At 39.5% G+C, this 20,231-nt stretch overlaps 2 protein-coding genes across 6 annotated transcripts in view; one reads left to right on the forward strand and one right to left on the reverse strand.

The window, feature by feature from the left end:
* The window catches only part of il15ra (interleukin 15 receptor subunit alpha), a 12,078-nt gene extending 9,834 nt beyond the window's left edge, over positions 1 to 2,244 (reverse strand). For all 3 annotated transcript variants that reach the window (XR_002275058.1, XM_020601321.1, XM_020601322.1), the window contains exons 1-2: positions 2,146 to 2,244; positions 1,124 to 1,324 (exon numbers count right to left, since the gene is read on the reverse strand). Coding sequence is in view for 2 of the 3 variants with exons in the window: in XM_020601321.1 (XP_020456977.1) it covers positions 1,124 to 1,324; positions 2,146 to 2,224 (280 nt within the window). In the remaining variant the exon portion in view is untranslated. The remainder of the gene's footprint in view (positions 1 to 1,123; positions 1,325 to 2,145) is intronic.
* rbm17 (RNA binding motif protein 17) overlaps positions 2,193 to 20,231 on the forward strand; it is an 18,571-nt gene continuing 532 nt past the window's right edge. The window contains exons 1-12 of one of the 3 annotated variants that reach the window (XM_020601320.1): positions 2,193 to 2,273; positions 3,032 to 3,179; positions 4,777 to 4,893; positions 5,171 to 5,337; positions 7,059 to 7,174; positions 7,873 to 7,923; positions 9,504 to 9,642; positions 11,601 to 11,752; positions 12,734 to 12,784; positions 14,048 to 14,124; positions 15,636 to 15,734; positions 15,818 to 15,890. In XM_020601320.1, coding sequence (XP_020456976.1) covers positions 3,057 to 3,179; positions 4,777 to 4,893; positions 5,171 to 5,337; positions 7,059 to 7,174; positions 7,873 to 7,923; positions 9,504 to 9,642; positions 11,601 to 11,752; positions 12,734 to 12,784; positions 14,048 to 14,124; positions 15,636 to 15,734; positions 15,818 to 15,890 — 1,165 coding nt within the window. In that variant the 5' untranslated portion in view covers positions 2,193 to 2,273; positions 3,032 to 3,056. The other 2 variants (XM_020601319.1, XM_020601318.1) reach the window with 2 other exon arrangements.

The raw sequence follows: 20,231 nt of genomic DNA on the forward strand, positions 1-20,231 counted from the left end.
AGACAGCAATTCTCCCACTGGACCTTCCTGACTATAATTTGGTTAATTTTATTAAACGTCAGGGCTTAGAACAGCATTTAAGATTTGATACTGGATTCAGATTGAATAAAGTGATATCAAACCATGTTAGGTCAAATTCTCTTCACTTTATATGTGCTCCCTTTAGGCAATATTATCAGGAAGCACGGCTTAAGTTTCCATTGCTATGCAGATGATATATTGATCTATGAAGCCAAATGAATCAGATCAGTTGGTGAAACCTCAAGCATGTGTTAAAGACATAAAGGCCTGGATGACCTGTAATTTCTTAATTTATACATGCTCCCTTTAGGCAATATTATCAGGAAGCACAACATAAATTTCCATTGCTATGCAGATGATACTCAGTTTTTGTATTTATCTATGAAGCCAAATGAATCAGATCAGTTGGTGAAACCTCAAGCATGTGTTAAAGACATAAAGGCCTGGATGACCTGTAATTTCTTAATTCTAAACTCTGAAGTTATTGTGCTTGGGCCTGAAAACCTTAGAAATCTGCTGTCTAACCATATATTTGCTTTAGATGACATAGCTCTTGCCTCCAGTACTACTGTGAGGAACGTTGGAGTCTTTTTTATTAGGATATGTCCTTTAAATCACACATAAGCCAAGTCTCTAGAACTGGCTTCTTTCACCTGCGCAATACTGCGAAAATCAGGAGCATCCTGTCTCAAAGTGATGCTGAAAAACTGGCCCATGCATTTGTTACTTCCAGGCTGGACTACTGTAACTCTTTACTATCAGGATGTCCCAATAGTTCCCAAAAAAGTCTCCAGTTAATCCAAAATGCTGCAGCCAGAGTACTGACAAGAATTAGCAAGAGAGATCATATCTCCCCTGTATTAGCTTCTTTCTAGTGGGTCCCTGTAAAATCCAGAATAGATTTTAAAATCCTTCTCCTAATATACAAAGCCCTTAATGACAAGGCTCCATCGTATCTTAAAGACCTCATAGTGCCTAGGCTACTGGGGGGGCTCCATGATGCTCTGAGTTGTTTCATATAAGGAGCTACATTTTCTGCACATTTAGCTTGGATTTTAAGAGTAAGCTTTTCAAATGTAAAGATAAAAAACATAAATCTTACATATACATTCAAGGTTGTACTGGGACCACTGTAGACGCCCCTGAGATAGCTTGCATTTGATGAGATTTGAGGTTCCTACTTTCCTTACGTATCCTTCTATACATGTGTACCGAAAGATTTCGTTAACTTTCCGAGGAATCTTTGGTGGATCTTCTGTTTGGTTTCTTTGGGGAATTTCTGGACAAAGAGAACTGTTCTTGTCTGAAAGAAAGAATATCATATTACAAAACCACAATATTGATGCAGAGATTCAAATATAGCTGGCAAAAATTTAATTAGTATCACTTGGATTTCCCCCCCTTGTCAATTAGCCTGAGATAGAAACAAAGAAAAAACTAAAGGATTTTAAGAACTTCTACACATGATGTATGGTTTATTGTATGGATGCTGATTCAGCATCTTGCCCCATTCAAATGAATGGGAAAATTCTACTTCAGCATAATTTCAGCTATCAAAATGTTAAGCTCCTCAAGGACATTCACGCTTCTCCTCAGAATTTTTCTAAACTTCATACTTTTAAAATATTTAGCTTTATTCTGAAAATCTTACCCCATTCAAATAAATGGGTAAATTCCAACTTCAGCATACTTTCAGCTAGCAAAAGCATTCAGGTGTCAAACTGTTCAGCATTTTCAGGGCGACTTTTTCAGCACTGAGCATCTATACGCATTTTCTTCAGAAAATGCAATTTTATAGTTAACTTTTTCCTTTACTGTCTCCATAAGATTTACTGTATGATGGCATAGCCTGACACCCCCCTCTCTGGGGCCGAATAATGGGTAAACATCATTTATCTGGTATACTGAGCTTCCATATGAATGCCCTCCCATTCTTGGCACATTTAACTGTGTATTATTGACCCATAGTAACAAAAAAACAACGACAACAACAAAAAAAAAGGGTTTGCAGTTATTTTGCAATGTTCCAATATGGCTCAAACCACCACAGTAAAGACTTAAAAGTGTATATTATTTGAAGTGAGTTCTGAACACAATCTCGTGAGAAACTGACTTTGTACCTACCACCGTTGGACCCGTGCGCAGCTCCGAGCAGACAGACCATTATAACGGTGACAGAGAATGAAACTGAAGCCGAATCCATCTGACAGCTCTATGGAGACTTACAACTTATCAACCAAACAAACTGATGGGTAAAGACCATTCTCGGTGCCTTTTGCTGCTTCGCTTCTGTTACTCACTTTCACTTTCATCATCTGCCCCTCCTCTTAAATATTATGAAATGCAGTGTAGTTGTTGGATGATAGCGGGTCACGTCCTGTGCGACTATTCGTCGATAGAGGACACATTTATAGTCCTACAACAAAACTACATTCAAACCTAAAACTACAGTCAAACCTAAAAGTACAAGTCGCAACATACGTCGTAGGAGCCGTAAAGGTGTAGTGACACGGTGGCAGAGTCATCCAGCCGCAAGATGGCGAAAGAGCATTAATACCCTTGACTGTCGCTTTAAGGTTTGTTGTTGTTCTGCTGCTGCGTTCTTCCGTCACGTGCAGCTCAACCTTTTTTTATATATTATAGCCATTTATGTTTAGTTAATTCCACATATTTCTAGCACCGGTAGGTTGGAACTCATCTTAAATGACAATGTTTAATATAATTAGTTTAGGAGTAGAGTTAGATAGCTACGTACCCATGCTAGCTTTAGTTTCAGATATCGTAGTTAGCGGTTAACGTTAAGGTTAGCTACTTCTGGCCTGTATAGAATTAATCTATTATTGAATAAATCATTCAGCTACAACACGGGAAGTAAACCACCAATGCAGTTAAGTTAGGCGGCTGCTGAATTAGCTACTGTACTTTTTAATCCAGGTATTGAAGAACTAAATTATGCTTACGAGGCTAGTTTAGATTAAATCAAACGAAGCTCGTGACTGTGTGTTTGTAGGTAACAGAAGCGTTTAAGGGCCGCAATGTCGCTGTATGATGACCTCGGTGTGGCTACCAGCGACACCAAGACCGAAGGCTGGTCTAAAAACTTCAAGCTGCTGCAGTCCCAGCTGAAGGTGAAGAAGGCAGCTTTGACCCAGGCAAAGGTAGGTCCTGTTAGTGTCTCCACTAGCGCCACCCTTCATGTCGGAGTTAGAGCGAAGGCTAGGTTATGGTTAGCACCAGCTCTGTGATTCTCATACATGACAGATGAGCCGCCGTGAGTTTTCGAAATTGAAACCTGCCGAACGTTTCATAACGTTCACCTAAAATCTGGAGGTGTTTCCCGAACCCCCACAAACTGTTCGAACGATGCGGAACCAAAAATATCCGGTCCCGTCCAGGTAAAAGATACAGTTTGTCAGCTTTTAGAATGATAGGATTAGCTTCGCTATAAACGTAAGATGGCGACGGGGAAATGACGTCGTTTCTTTCGCTGATGCAGAAGGTCTACCATAGCGCCGCCAGCGGTCAGCTATGATTTACCCTTTACAAAGACAGATGCGCTCTGCAAAAGTAATTTGTAAGTGGTTTAGCGTCTTTTTGAAGGAAACAGTGATGATTAAATCATAGTTAACTATAAATCAAAATGGTTATTTTAAAGCATTTGTCACAATAGGCGGTTTTTACATCTACAGTAGGCCAGAAAATATTATAGAATGTTATGTGGCTTTATTTTTGAAATAATTACCTTCAAAAATGTTATATACAAATGATGATATTGATAAGCAGGCTTTATGTTTTTACTTGGAGGGTGGAATATTGAGCAGTGGTGGGCCTGGTTAGGGTTATTATGTTTTGCATTAGGTTAAAATGTTCAGCAAGTTTTAATTTTGAACCCTCACCAGAACCAATCTGGGGCTACAGTATGGTTTGGTTTCAGAATAAAACATACCAATGTAAATAGAAAATTAACAGAAGTTCATAATTTCACATTGGCTGCACACGATTTGCATTTGTGATCCAAGTTATACTCTGGGTAAACCAAAATCAGTGATTTGTTTGTTAATATGTTGTCAGTGTTAGAAAATAGTTGCTGAAAACATGTTAAATGAATGAAAACTATGTAGTGGTGAATTGTGGAGTTAGACTGTTTCAGTAGAAAGTTTTGGCACAACTTCACCCACTGTCAAGGTGCACAGACAAGGATAAAACAAGCTGGAAAACAAAAATCAAGTCAAGTGTTTATTGTCATGCACAGTGAGGAAATGTGTTTCCCTGTACAATGAAATTCTTACTTTGCCGTCTGCATGAATGCCACACAATATAATGAAATATTAAGTAGATACGTAGGTGACACAATCTAAATCACAAAATCTAAGGCACTTTAAAACAGCCAATGAAAGAAGCATAATGAAAAATACAAGAACACAATGTAGTGAAGAGAGAATGTATGCTACATGGGAGCTGTGTGTGCATATACTCGGCAAAAAGTCCAACAACGATTGTAGTGTTTTGAGAAGGCCATTGTGTTTCAGAATGAAGCCTTCATGAAGGGTCTGTAGTTGCTGAACGTTTTGCTTTTGAGTTTGACCATTTCATCATTTTTGAGTTAAGAATTTTTTGGAAATTTGTCTGGGTGGTTAGTAACACATCTTCCTGTAGTGTGACAAAACATTTATTTTCACTTTACTCCAACTTTAAATAACATAATAATGCCACAAATGTGTACACATTCAGTGATTTTGTTTTGCATTTGTGTAGACCCAGCGGATGAAGCAGACCACTGTCTTAGCTCCTGTCATTGATCTAAAGAGAGGAGGCTCCAGTGATGAGCGACAGATCACAGACACTCCCCCACATGCTGCTGCTGGACTCAAGGTTTGCCTAATGCAGTGAACCTGGTCATTATGAAATCCAGTTCTTCTAAGTGTAGAAAATGATTAGAATGTTAAAAGGTTCATTTGAGTTTTGCTGGAGCTTGGCCAAATATGCACACTGAAATTATAAACATGTAATAATGTGATATAGAGGAGTGTGGGGTGGTGATGTAGCTGTGCCATACATTAAATAAATTTTAATGTCCTTTTCAAAATGCAATGCATACAATCTCCCTCTCATATTGTGGACTTGTCATGTGTGAATGTGTCTGCTTCAGGATGTGATACCCAGTGGTTTTTCGTCTAGCGATGTGCTCATCCCGCTAGCAGACGAGTACGATCCAATGTTCCCCAATGACTATGAGAAGGTGGTGAAGCGACACAGGGAGGAACGACAACGGCAGAGGGAGCAGGAGCGGCAGAAGGAGATTGAGGAGAGAGAAAAGTACTGCTATACAAGTTTAATTTGCTCAAGCAGTGATAAAAACAGCATAGTGATTAAACATCACAAAACAGAAAATAATATATTCTTCCACATAAAGACTCACATGAAATTAATCAAGTAACTCACTGTGTTTTCCTGTTGATGCATCTGGGACTCACAAAAGCGCTCTCAGGTTTAGTTTAGGGCTGCAACTAATGACTGTTTTAATAATCAATTAATCTGTTGTTTATGTCTATGATTAATTAGATGTATAAAATCATTTAGAAATATATTTTCCACATTATAATAAAAATGCATTCATTTAAGCAACGCTTTTGCAGTATTCCTATGCGGAGCATTATTAAACAAAAAAATTATTTGTTCAAAAATAGAGCTTTTATAAAGTACACATTAGGTCCTTACAGTGTTAACAAAAACATTAAAATGTTTATGATTTAAATCAAAATTTTCTTAAAACATACTATGCTAATGTAAAGAGCCGGTACAGACATGGCTACTACTATTGATTGTTAAAAATAAGTTAAACACAAAGTAAATAAATGAATTAATTAATAAAATAAATATACCTAGACATTGCTCAAGACATTTACTCTTAGCCTGTGTACTCTGCCCAATCCCCATTAGCTTGCATGTGTCATCAATCTTTTTGAACACACCTATATACTGTAATTTAGTTGTGTTTCAGGTTTACATGAATGCAGCACAAAAACAAATGCATTTAGCACCCATTATTAGCAGACTACACAACCCACCGTTATGTTCCTGAATACAGTGGAACCTTGGATTGCAAGTATAATTCGTTCCAGCAATGTGCTTGTAATCCAAAGCACTTGTATATCAAAGTGAATTTCTCCATAAGAAATATCAGAAACTCAGATGATTCGTTCCGCACCCACTTATCCATATAAAAATGATTACAGTAATACAAAATACAGTATAAATTAAAAATAAAACTAATTAACCTGCAGTTTACCTTTGTGCGAAAAGAATCGTGGCTGGGGCCATTGTTGCAGTACAGATATTGACTATACGAGTGAAGCGCGAGAACGATCGGCTCAGTTGTGACATATGTCACGTGATGCTTGGCAGACAAAGCGTACATACTACTCGTATTGCAAGACCTCGATGGTATATCGAATCAAAATTTTTTGCTCGTCTTGCAACACACTCCAGGTTACTCTCAATCTAATGTTCCACTGTATATGATTAGCATTATAATATACGTAACAATGTAATCTTGTTACTTAAAATCAGGTGCATGATATTTTTCATTTCCTAATTTCTTACATTAGCTAAAATTAACAACTTACTTAGCTCCAGGCTCTCCTTCTTCTGTGACTCCATCTAATTCCTTTAGGTGCAAATGCATTGGTGTCATATTCCCAGTCCATGCCAGGTAATGTTACGTATGGTTGGCAACAGTCTTCTTTCTGATTGTAAAATAAAGTGCTCCCAAACTTTAGATGACTGGTCATCCACTTTTCTCTGCTGTAACCATGCAGTAGTACATCAGTACTATCCACTGCTTCCCCCATTTTTCCAAATGTTTTGATATGCCTCACTGATGTAATCACACAGTCACTGACCCAGCTGTCTCACACAGCTATGTGGCTAGACCCAACTAACTGATAGCTAAATTCATTGCCAACTATTTTTATTACTAATTTAATAATAATTTTTAAGAAACCACAGGATTCCTGTGTTAATCTGGTGTCTTGCAGGAAAAGGAAAGACCGACTCGATGGTGGAGCTCCGAGTGGTTTCTCTCGTTTCCCAGCAACAGAGGACGACTCGGATGAGGAGGAGGAGGAGTACGAAAAAGAGCGGAGGAAAAGAAGTAAGTACCTCCAACCATTTGACTTCAAGTTTTTGTTACATATGCACTTTTAGGTTTTCCCCTACAAACACAGGTTATGTGTTTCCCACACATGTTTTGTGGGAGTTTTTTTTTCTGTCTTGCTATGCCTGAATTCTGGTCACTAGGGGTGTGACAATACACTTGGTTCACAAGATGAGACAATACACAATACTGGGTTCATGTGAAGGAGATGAGACAATGTTTTAACAATATTTTTAAGAAATCTTTAGTGACTAAATATATGCCTGGCAAAATAGTGTTTTATTTGACTGAAGGTCACAAAATGCAAAACAACACAGGTGCATTTTGAAATGTTTTAACTAATCATCTTTTAATGAATGTCACTTAAGTTGTACACCTATGGGAGGAAGAGTCTTTTGTTTACCTTGTTAGCATAAACATTCACTGCTGTGCACTCTCAAATGCACCATAATGATATGCCATGCATTTTTGTTGGCACTGGATGTTAAATGGTGTTTTTATTTATCAGTGCAGATACACTGGTGTTAGAATTGGTGCTAAAAGATAGAGTAGGCTATGTTAGCGGCATGTGTACACACACACACACACACACACACACACACATATATATATATATATACAGTGATTATGTTTCAGCCTTAACAAGAGCTGAAGTTCACTTGCCTGACTCACTGTCTTACTCTCTTTTTCCTCAGGTATGGGTGGAGCAGCCATTGCTCCTCCTTCATCACTCGTGGACAGAGATGGTATGTCTGACAATCTGGTGAAATCTGGTATTTTGTCAGTTGTAAATGTAGCTGGGGATAAATCTCAAGTCCAAATACACATTCTATGTGGGGTCTTTATTTCCCTTAAAATAAAATTGAAAGAAAAATGTCGAAAATTTAACTAAGACGCAATGCAATGCAGTCCCAGTCCAGTAGTCCCCCCCCCCCAAATTATAGATGTGTTCCAATGTGCATAAAATACAAAAAAAGAAAAACCACAAGAACAGCTGAAAACAGTGCAGACAATATGGCACCCTGAAATTACAATGCAATACAGTTAAGAATATACAACAGAAGCTCAGAAATTGGTATTCTTAAATACCATTTCATACCTGACTCACAGATGGCTCGCATGAGACGTTTTTAGTCCAACTGCATCCATAATACTAGACTCTCTAATGACATACAGTATGGATTTCAATAGAGTCAGAGTGCATTTTGGCTATGCCTACCCTGGGCAGAGGAGAAAAAGTTTTGCTCAATTGACTTTGTATTGAGTGATGGTATGTCTTTGAAAATTCTGTCTTTTTACAAAAAACTGAAAAATGTCAAAAAGCTGCTGCTTGGTAGGATGCACTGCCAACAAGGTAAAGAATCTATAGATGCTGTTTTAAAAGGTGCCGAGCCAAAAACAAAAAACAAAAAAAAAAAAAAAAACCCCCGCCTAATTTTTAAGAGGATAAATGTCGGGTATTAGCAGGAAGAATGGGAGTAGCTTGCTAACATACAGCTAACAATCTAACAGCTAACATGTAACTGCACCCCTACTTCCCTCTAGATCTATTCCTGCTAATGCCTTACGTCTTAGCTACTTTTGTCTTCTTATAACTTTGGAGGTTTTTTGTTCTGTAGCATGCACAGTTACCCGACTTGTTTAAGCAAGAATATGAAAGTGCACAGCACAACGAACCACAGCAGCATTAATTAATTTGAATTTCTCCTCCATAGAAGGGTAAACTGTATATGTACTGATGAAAAGAGATTTGTAACACTCTAAACAAAGTGGGTAATTGAGAAACCCCATATTTTAACTGGCATAATGCAGACATAGTAACTTATCCAGCCTTACAACAATTCTCTCTATTACAGAGGTTTGTACACTGTATGGATTTATATGGACTGCTCTGCAGTTGATACTAGTTCATAAACTCTTGATGCTGAATGTTTGCCCCATCAGTCCAGGGGAATACCAAAAACACATGTGGGAAAGCTGATAACAATCCAAATGAATCATTTAGGATATTCATTGGTTTCAACCAGTGCTGCTGAAGCAGCAAAAGAGGGTCAGGAAGAGAGGGCTGAATTGAGGGTTGTAGGTGGAGGGCAGCAGCATGTTGGCTGCTGCTGTGGCAGAGCTCATAAAGAAAGGACAGGTCAGATTAACAGCACTATAGCATTAGTATATAAAAAAATATTTATGAAAGTGCTCCTGCCACAATTAGAATGTAATTCTGTGGGAAACACTGAAGTAAATATAAAGAAATATGACTGGGACTTTACCTGGAAAATTTGGTTATACTCTGTAGTACAATATTACTTTTTTGTGTGTGTGGTTTTAGGCTCCTCCTCATATTCCTATGAGGATGAAGGTCGACCTGCTAGAGGCTCAAAGGCTGCCATCCCTCCACCCTTGTATGAGGACTCAGACCGGCCACGTTCACCACCTGGACCAACCAGCTCCTTCTTGGCCAATATGGGGTGTGTGGACACACACACACACACACACACACACACATACAGTGCCTTGCGAAAGTATTCGGCCCCCTTGAACTTTGCGACCTTTTGCCACATTTCAGGCTTCAAACATAAAGATATAAAACTGTAATTTGTTGTGAAGAATCAACAACAAGTGGGACACAATCATGAAGTGGAACGAAATTTATTGGATATTTCAAACTTTTTTAACAAATAAAAAACTGAAAAATTGGCCGTGCAAAATTATTCAGCCCCCTTAAGTTAATACTTTGTAGCGCCACCTTTTGCTGCGATTACAGCTGTAAGTCACTTGGGGTATGTCTCTATCAGTTTTGCACATCGAGAGACTGAAATATTTGCCCATTCCTCCTTGCAAAACAGCTCGAGCTCAGTGAGGTTGGATGGAGAGCATTTGTGAACAGCAGTTTTCAGTTCTTTCCAAAGATTCTCGATTGGATTGAGGTCTGGACTTTGACTTGGCCATTCTAACACCTGGATATGTTTAGTTTTGAACCATTCCATTGTAGATTTTGCTTTATGTTTTGGATCAGTGTCTTGTTGGAAGACAAATCTCCGCCCCAGTCTCAGGTCTTTTGCAGACTCCATCAGGTTTCCTTCCAGAATGGTCCTGTATTGGGCTCCATCCATCTCCCCATCAATTTTAACCATCTTCCCTGTCCCTGCTGAAGAAAAGCAGGCCCAAACCATGATGATGCCACCACCATGTTTGACAGTGGGGATGGTGTGTTCAAGGTGATGAGCTGTGTTGCTTTTACGCCAAACATAACGTTTTGCATTGTTGCCAAAAAGTTCGATTTTGGTTTCATCTGACCAGAGCACCTTCTTCCACATGTGTGGTGTGTCTCCCAGGTGGCTTGTGGCAAACTTTAAACGACACTTTTTATGGATATCTTTAAGAAATGGCTTTCTTCTTGCCACTCTTCCATAAAGGCCAGATTTGTGCAGTATACGACTGATTGTTGTCCTATGGACAGAGTCTCCCACCTCAGCTGTAGATCTCTGCAGTTCATCCAGAGTGATCATGGGCCTCTTGGCTGCATCTCTGATCAGTCTTCTCCTTGTATGAGCTGAAAGTTTAGAGGGACGGCCAGGTCTTGGTAGATTTGCAGTGGTCTGATACTCCTTCCATTTCAATATTATCGCTTGCACAGTGCTCCTTGGGATGTTTAAAGCTTGGGAAATCTTTTTGTATCCAAATCCGGCTTTAAACTTCTCCACAACAGTATCTCGGACCTGCCTGGTGTGTTCCTTGTTCTTCATGATGCTCTCTGCGCTTTAAACGGACCTCTGAGACTATCACAGTGCAGGTGCATTTATACGGAGACTTGATTACACACAGGTGGATTCTATTTATCATCATTAGTCATTTAGGTCAACATTGGATCATTCAGAGATCCTCACTGAACTTCTGGAGAGAGTTTGCTGCACTGAAAGTAAAGGGGCTGAATAATTTTGCACGCCCAATTATTCAGTTTTTTATTTGTTAAAAAAGTTTGAAATATCCAATAAATTTCGTTCCACTTCATGATTGTGTCCCACTTGTTGTTGATTCTTCACAAAAAATTACAGTTTTATATCTTTATGTTTGAAGCCTGAAATGTGGCAAAAGGTCGCAAAGTTCAAGGGGGCCGAATACTTTCGCAAGGCACTGTATATAGTGAATTACTTCATTACTATCCAGTTTGTTTTAGGTCATTACTTTAACTGTAGAAAATGTATGGTTTTACACAGTTACTGGAGCACATTACCAATTTCATGCTAAACAATGTAATTTCAATTATATATGTCCATCTATGCTCTAGGGATTTCTGATGACAGCATATGGTTCCAAAACAAAAGTCGTACATGACATAAATTATAGTGGTGACAAAGAGCTTTAATATTACAATAAATCTCATATTTTTCAACCCAGAACTTTTTTTGTCCATCTACTTCAATAGAGGTACTGTGGCCCATAAGATCATGCAGAAGTATGGTTTCAAAGAAGGCCAGGGCCTGGGGAAGCATGAGCAGGGCCTCAGCACTGCACTGTCTGTGGAGAAGACCAGCAAGAGAGGTGGAAAGATTATTATAGGTGACGCTGCAGAAAAACGTAAGGATGCTCTTGTCAGTTAGATTTTGTGTGTGTGTGTGTGTGTGTGTGTGTGTGTGTGTGTGTGTGTGTGTGCGTGTGTGTGTGCTGCTGACTTCTGTCATGGTCACTACTATCTACAGTGGCAAGAAAACCTAAGTGAATCCTTTGGAGTAACCTGCATTTGTGTATAAATGTTCATCTAAGTTTGAACAATGAACAAGCATAATCTGTTAACTACTAACACACTGTCCACACAGAATACTTTTTCACATTCACAGTGTAGGGTGAAAAGTATGTGAACCCCTTGACTAATACCATCAACAAAAGCTAACTGGAGTCCCCACTTACCAAACCTTGTGTACAGTCAGTGAAACCGGATTGGAGGTGTGGGCTCAAGCTACTTTGATTTGTAAAAAAAAACAGTTAAACATTTAGTCTATTCACATGAAGCATCAGCTGATGTGAACCACACCTCACAAAAAAGATCTACGATCAAGAATTGTTGACTCGGACAAGATTACAAGGTCACTTATTTTTTCCACCAGCACTGTGAATGTTTAATAGCGAGATGAATAATTTGAATTGCTTGTGTGTTATTATCTTTAGCACATTGTGTTTGTCTATAGTCAGAGTGGAGTTAGATGAAGATCAGGTCACATTTTTTGAGCAATAAAATCACAACACAAACATATGTTTTTGCCACTTTATGCTGCACTCTATTTATCTTAATAGACTTTTTACCTTTTCATTTTGCTTGCTTTCTTTACATTTTTTTTCCTGTCAGCTGCATGAAAACTACATTTACTACACAAATGAATAGAATATAGGAATTTAATCGACTGACAAAATTCTCATAATTTCATGTGTATTTTTGCTCAATATTTGTCGGTGACAGGGCAGTAGTCTATTTTCAGCATCAGATGATTTGCTTCACTTTGTGTGCACTTTTGTGTGCCTTTTCATTTTTGTGTGTGTGTGTTTCTGTGTGTGACTGAGCAGCAGGGTCCAGCCAGTCAGGTGCTGCTGAGACTTCAGGCGGAGGCTCTACAGGTTGGTCTCCACTCTCCTTTTTTTCTTTCCCATACACAGAATGTGCTTCCCATTTGTTTTTATTTTAGATGTGTGTGTTGTTTACATGTGTTTTGTTCATATGTGTTGCTAACAATGAAGAAATGACATAGCAATGCATAGAATAGTTTTCTGCTATATGTGTGTCAGTAATGTATTGCTACAGACTGCATTTAGTTTTCATTTTGGTCTGTTTTGAATGTCATTTTTGTTTACCACATAAAAAGGTGTGTCCTATTGCATATGGATTTTTGTCAGCCTAAACTGAGCTGCAAATCTCCCTTATTTTCCCCTTTTTAACCACTCTGCTTCTGGTTCACACTTGCCTGCATCTATCACACATTTGAAGTATGCACTTTGCATTGTTTTCTGATTCTTCTAACCTATTCCCCTAACCCATAAAGAAATTAAAGCTACATTCACAGTACACATGTAATTATGGCTTAAAGGAATAGTTTGACATTTTGTAAAATACATAGTTCAGTTCTGCACTTTCTGGATGCAATGATTGGTTTTGGCCACTAGATGGTTGGATGTCAGACTCGTCACTGCTTAATTTTCAGACAAACTGTTGAGATTGTATGAGTTCAGCCCTTTTATCAATATAATGAATTGCACAGAGGGAGAGTTTAGAAAATAGTCATTTTTAGATATTGTGCTCCCGGAGACCAGTACACCAAGTGCTCCCTGATCGCTGGTTTGTGGACTGCTGGTAGTTTATTAGGTATCCCTAGCTAAAACTAAGTCAGACTAATTTAACAGTCCTGCAGCAAATCTTCCATGTACTGTCTAGCCTCATAGATATAAATGGGGCTGACACTCAGTATAACCTATCAATAAACTGCCAAATGAGCATCCTGCTGTCTACCGCTGTAACTGATTAATTACTCAGACAACATGTGGTATTTTTGCTTGAAAAATAACTTCGGCTCTGCATGTGTAGTGTATGTTTCAGTGTTTTCTTGAGAATGACATTTACCTCTCTATTAGTTAAACATTGGGGAATACTAACACTTGCGACCAACAGGAAAGGTAGATATCACATTGGCTCAACAACAACACAACAGGAATGATCAACAGAACAAAATGTTTGCCACACGGCTCCTTGTCTTGAATGATACAGTTTGATAAAACCTATTGTTACACAGCTTGAGTTGCTCCATCTAGCTCACCAGCGGCCTGTGAATATTCATGTGAGAAGAAAAACAAACGCATTACCTTTTGTGTCTGTTTCCATCTAACCAGCTGACCCCCCTAAGAAGACAGAGGCAAATCCACTCACCGAGATCCTCAAAAACCCAACCAAAGTGGTCCTACTGAGGGTATGTCTGTGTATTTTACAAATATTTCAGAACACATGCTACACATTTAACATATTAATTCAGAAATAATGGTAAAATATACAAATCATAATAAAGAGTGATCCAATTTTAGAAATCATTTTGAAGTAAGAAACTACTCTTATTTACAGTTAGTGGGTGTGCAATATTGACAAAAAAACTATATGTAGATATGATCTCTAAAGTGTGTTTTTGTGTAGGTACCATGACTAGTTTAGTCCTGTCATAAGCAGCTGTCTCCTGAAGCTTTCCATATTCTTCATAATTCTGTTCAGCAGTTAGATTAAATATGGTGAAATGAGCTGTCGAGTTGTCTTTTAATGGCAACCAATTTCTGACAGCTTGTAGATTGTCCTCTTCTGAGCAACATCCAACGTTGTCCAAGCCAAAATACCTCCACGCAAGTTGCATGATCCAAGTCTAGCAGTTGGTGTATAGCACCTGCAGCCGTAATCCTGTATGCACTGTGCGTACATTTTTAAAAATGATTTTGCTCAAGGTCTATGCCACTGTGTCTGGTGGCCTGATCAACATATAGCTTATATAGAAAAATATTATTTCAAATTTATGGCCTGAAGAGCATATTATAATGAGAAAATACAGCAGGCTATGTTGTTATAATGACAAAATATGTCAAAGAAAATATAGTGTGTCATAATAATGTGAAAAATGTTTAAATGTGAAAACCGGAGGGTTGGCAGTTCGAATCACGGTGCCGGCAGTCCGCATGTCGAAGTGTCCTTGGGCAAGACACTGAACCCCCAAGTTGCCCCTGATGGTTAAAGCCATCGGTGTGAGTTGGCGCTGCAGATGGCTGCCTCGGTTCTGTACCAGAAACAAATTCCTTGTGTGTAACATACCAAATAAAGGTCTCATCTCATTTTCTATACCACTTAGTCCCAAACGGAGTCGCAGGCCAAATAAAGGTGATTATTATTATTATGAAAACCATGAAATTTCTAAAAGGTTAACATACTTTTTCTTGCCACTGTACGTACATACAGTATATATACAGTGGGTATGGAAAGTATTCAGACCCCCTTAAATCTGCAAAAATGTCAAATTCTGTGTTTTTCTGTCAATATGAGGTGCTGTGTGTACATTGAGGAAAAAAAAATGAACTGGCTGCAATATAACAAAGAGTGAAAATTTTAAGGGGGTCTGAATACTTTCCGTACCCACTGTGTGTGTGTGCGTATAATCCTGCATGCAGCACTGACAGCATAGACCACAAGGCTGGTGATGTTTTTGATAGTTTTTTGCAAAGTGATTGACATACATGTCAGCTCACATATAGTTAAAACAACATTTAAGATATTACCCTAGATAGCATGTATCGCACTACCCTATTTACAGTACTCTTAAATTTGCTTTATTATATTACAAAATGACAAATGATAAAACCTTATCTTATATGTATGTGAGGCACCACATTTCATTATCTTCTATAGTCAGAGGCAAGTGGGTGTGATGTATATTTGTTTGTTTTGCAGAATATGGTGGGCCGAGGCGAGGTGGATGAAGATCTGGAGGGAGAGACTAAAGAAGAGTGCGAGAAATATGGCAAAGTGGTTAAATGTGTCATTTTTGAGGTGAGAGATGTGAATAACTCTGCTTGATTAGATTAAGTAAAAGTGATCAAATAGGTCAGTCACAAAAACACTTTACTTCTCAGATTGCGGATGTGCTGGATGATGAGGCTGTCAGGATATTTCTGGAGTTTGAGAGGGTGGAGTCAGCCATCAAAGGTCAGTATTTTCTTTTACAACTCATTTGACCCTTTTTTAAAAGCCTGAACACACCAGGGTTCATGGGAGTTTGCCCAAGCAGTCCACATGTGTTTCGTGGATCTGGAGAAGGCATTCGACCGTGTCCCTCGCAGCGCCCTGTGGAGGGTGCTCCGGGAGTACGGGCGTGCACTGGGGCGGTTTGCAGCCGAGTGTGAAGCAGCTGGGATGAGAATCAGCACCTCCAAATCCGAGGCCATGGTTCTCAGTCGGAAAAGGGTGGCTTGTTCCCTTCAGGTCGGTGGAGAGTTCCTGCCTCAAGTGGAGGAGTTCAAGTATCTTGGGGTCTTGTTCACGAGTGAGGGAAGGATGGAACGGGAGATTGACAGGCGGATCGGTGCAGCTTCTGCAGCAATGCAGTCGATGTACCAGTCCGTCGTGGTGAAGAAGGAGCTGAGCTGTAAGGCGAAGCTCTCGATTTACTGGTCAATCTACGTTCGAGCTCAGAGTAGAACCGCTGCTCCTCCACATCGAGAGGAGCCAGCTGAGGTGGCTCGGGCATCTGTTTCGGATGCCTCCTGGGCGCCTCCCTAGGGAGGTGTTCCGGGCATGTCCCACCGGGAGGAGGCCCCGGGGAAGACCCAGGACACGCTGGAGGGACTATGTCTCTCGGCTGGCCTGGGAACGCCTCAGCATTCCCCCGGAGGAGCTGGAGGAAGTGTCTGGAGGGAGGGAAGTCTGGGCATCTTTGCTTAGACTGCTGCCCCTGCGACCCGGTCCCGGATAAGCGGAGGAAAATGGATGGATGGAGGGATGAACACACCAGAAAACAAACACGGGTTATTTGGCAGTTAAAAATCTTGCATAGTAGCAGATTTGTCTCAACAAAAACAGTGGCTCCAGGAAGCTTACACCATTACTGAATTCACTGTCATTTTGAAAATTTCATTGTGTCTGCACATCACTATCTTTCTACCACTGTATAACTGCTCTAATAATGGGAGTGAAAGTGTGTCCCATTCTAAATGGGTTGGCCCAGATCAGAAAACAAGGTGATACTCAACTCCCTGGGGTGTTACATCACACAGGGCCCAGATACCCAGCTGTGCTCCTATGGCACCAGCAAAACTGCTCTCAGAAAACGGAACAGGTGCAGGACAGGCGCGCGCACACCATCTCCTGCCTGTGTTGAAACGCTTGCCTCCTTCTAAAAGAGCCAATGAATGTGTTTTCTTGTTTTCTGACTTGCGTATCTACAATGCTACAATGGTGAATTATCATCATAGATGTGACCTAAAGCTCAAAAAATGAGGTGTACATATGTTCTAGTACTTCTATGCAGAAGAAACTCGGTTTATATACCTCTCACAAACTTTCGTTGTCAAGACTTTTTTTTACTAAGAAAATAAGGTATTAACCCTGTAAAGCCTGACACATTAAAAAATAACCAGAACATCCTAGTTTTTTGGAACTGAGATGTTTATTAAACCTTTTAACAAAATCCAAAAGAAAATTCAAGATTCAAGATTTTTATTTGCCTTTTATGCATAGACAAGACAGTCCAGGCCTATAGGAATAGAAGTGCCATATTATTTAGATTATTTTTTATTTTTTTATATAACATTTGATACATGGAGCATTTTTTGCTCAGAAACTTGTGTATCAAATATGATACAAATGGCTTTATAGGATTAATTGATAGTTTAAGGAAGTCATACTGTAGCGTTACAAATGTAGCTGTGTTGTTTTTGCATTTAATCATGGACCATCTAAGAAATTGTGTGAGAGGGAGAGATGTGTATAATATATACCTCTAGTTGCTGTAGATGATGATTGAACATTTTAATTTTCACAAGAGGAAAAGTCTCTTTTACATGCCTTCCTTCTATAGTAAAGATAACCTGTATTCAGTGACTACAGATTGTCAGGTTAAACCTGTTTTCTTTTTGAATGAAATGTAGAATCATTTTGTCAAATTTCAGGTTGATTTTGTTCTTGTCCAGTGTTTTCTAACTTAGCTGCCCTTTTAAGTTTTTCTTTACACTATGATCATTCCACGTTAGGAGTACTGTCAGAGTATCATCACTGTAATATCTGACCCTTGGCCTCATTTTATTTGGTTCCTGTTATGGCAGTGAATGAGGCTTTTTGCCCTTGATTTCATTTTAAACAGCTCTGGATATGTCTGGAATTGTATGCAAAGCGTGATTTGTTCCATGCCTTTATAAGAGAGAAAACTGCTCAGAAACTGGGAAAAGTTCAAGGAATAGTCTGGTATTTTGGGAAACACTTGGATTTGCTTTGTCTGAGAGCTCGATAAGAAGATTAAGGCTAACACTGTCGCTTAGAGGACGCAATGTATCTCTGTTGTCCTTTATAAGGTAAGGTTACCTTGGTGTGTGCCAGAACTTAGCATTTAGTACATGTTGCCTCTCTAGGCATAAACAAGCAACAATCCTGGGAAACCACATTGATGTCATATTTTTTTCTCAGAATGTACCAGAAGCCAAAGCAGAGTTGTCTGTATACACACACAGACAGTCTGGATTCAACAGATCTATATGTACAATGTACACCTACATGTACTTGCACTGAGGGTTGTTGTCCAGTCATACTGTTGTGGGCTAAGTGTTCATCAGAGTGACAGCCTGAGGGAAGAAACTGTCCTTGTGCCTGGTTGTCTTGGCGCACAGTGACCTGTAGCGCCGTCCAGAGGGGAGGAGTTCAAACTGTGTCCAGGGTGTGTGGGGTCTACAGAAATCTTTTTTGCCCTCCTTTTGACCTGTGAGATGTACAGGTCCTCCATGGAGGGCAGGCTTGGACCAATGACCTTTTCTGCAGTCCTGACTGTCCGCTGAAGTCTGTACTTGTTCTGTTTGGTTGCTGAGCCAAACCAGACAGTGATGAAGGTGCAGAGAACAGACTTGATTCTTCTGTAAAACTGTATCGGCAGCTCCTGGACAGGTCGCCAATCCATCGCAGGGTTCAACAATCATTCAAGGCGAAATTAAACAAAACCACAGAGATCAGCATGACATGTTGATACAGACCAGAGGGATTTTGAGAAAGTTTTGCTGCAAAGATAGACATACTCACTAGCCCTTTTCAGACATGCAATGGAACCCTGAAATTATCTAGACCTTACCCAGAGGAGCTGTCTGTGAGAATGCAAATGTCCTAGTCAGTTGACTCAAATATTAATTTGACTTTGTGGCTGGACTTGAAAAGGGCTGTTCACATTTGATCCCCACACACCCTGGCAGAGCTTGAACAGTTTTGGAAAGAAGAATGGAGTAAAGTTGCAGTATCCAGATGTGCAAACCTGACTGAGACCTGTACACACAGACTCAGTGCTGTGATTGCAGCCAAAGGTGCATCTACTAAATACTGACTTGAAGGGGGTGAATATTTATGCAGTCACTTATTTCTTGTTACATATTTTTATTTAATTGACATTACTTTGTAGAAAGCTGTTTTCACTTTGACATTAAAAAGGTTTTTTCCTCTTTTTTTTTTTTTTTTGTCAAGGTATGAGGTTTTGCATTATCTTATTGAAATGCATGTATTTTTCAAAACTAATGGGTCCCTCACAGAAGTGCAAGTTACCTTTACCAAGGGGACTGACACAACCCCATACCATGGCAGACCCTGGGTTTTGGACTTGTTGCTGATAACAGTGCAGATAGTCCTTTTCGTCTTTGGTCCAGAGCACATGGTGTCCATTCCTTCTAAAAATGACTTGATATACTGATTTTTCTGACCACAATACATGTTTCCACTGAGTAATGGTCTGTCCCAGATGCGTCCGAGACTGTTTTCAGTGTAATACAAGACACGGATGATTTCCAGTTCAGTATTTTCAGTTTCAATTTTGATTTTACCTATCGTCCCAGCTTTTTCTGATTTGAAGTTGTAGTAGCCTGCTGCTGAAAGGAGGACTTGATTGTCGGTTTTAGCCAGTACTAACTTCAAACTGGGACTTCACTAGACATGAGTGGTGGATATGCATAGCTTAAGTGTTTGATCTGTTCAGTCCACACAGAGTCTGGCCTCCATGCAGTGTCCCTTGTCAGAAGCTGACTGTCAGCAGGAGGGCAGCCTGGTCTTTCACAGGCTGACCGACAGCAGAAATGTACCAAACAGTAATAATTTTCATGTAGGCTCATCAGCAAAACATAAGCAGTGTATAGATGTATGGATTTATTCATTTAAGTTTCCAACACATAAATAGGCTAAGGATCTAGGATCTACCTGATTTAAGCAGCTGTCTGTGGTGATTATACTTCAAATGCATCAAAGGAAAAAATAGACTCAAAGCGTAAACAAGGGGTCCAGTGACAGAAGTAATGCAATGACGGTATT

The sequence above is a fragment of the Monopterus albus genome, unplaced genomic scaffold (assembly GCF_001952655.1).
Source record: "Monopterus albus unplaced genomic scaffold, M_albus_1.0 scaffold51.1, whole genome shotgun sequence".
Taxonomy (NCBI): Eukaryota; Metazoa; Chordata; class Actinopteri; order Synbranchiformes; family Synbranchidae; genus Monopterus; species Monopterus albus.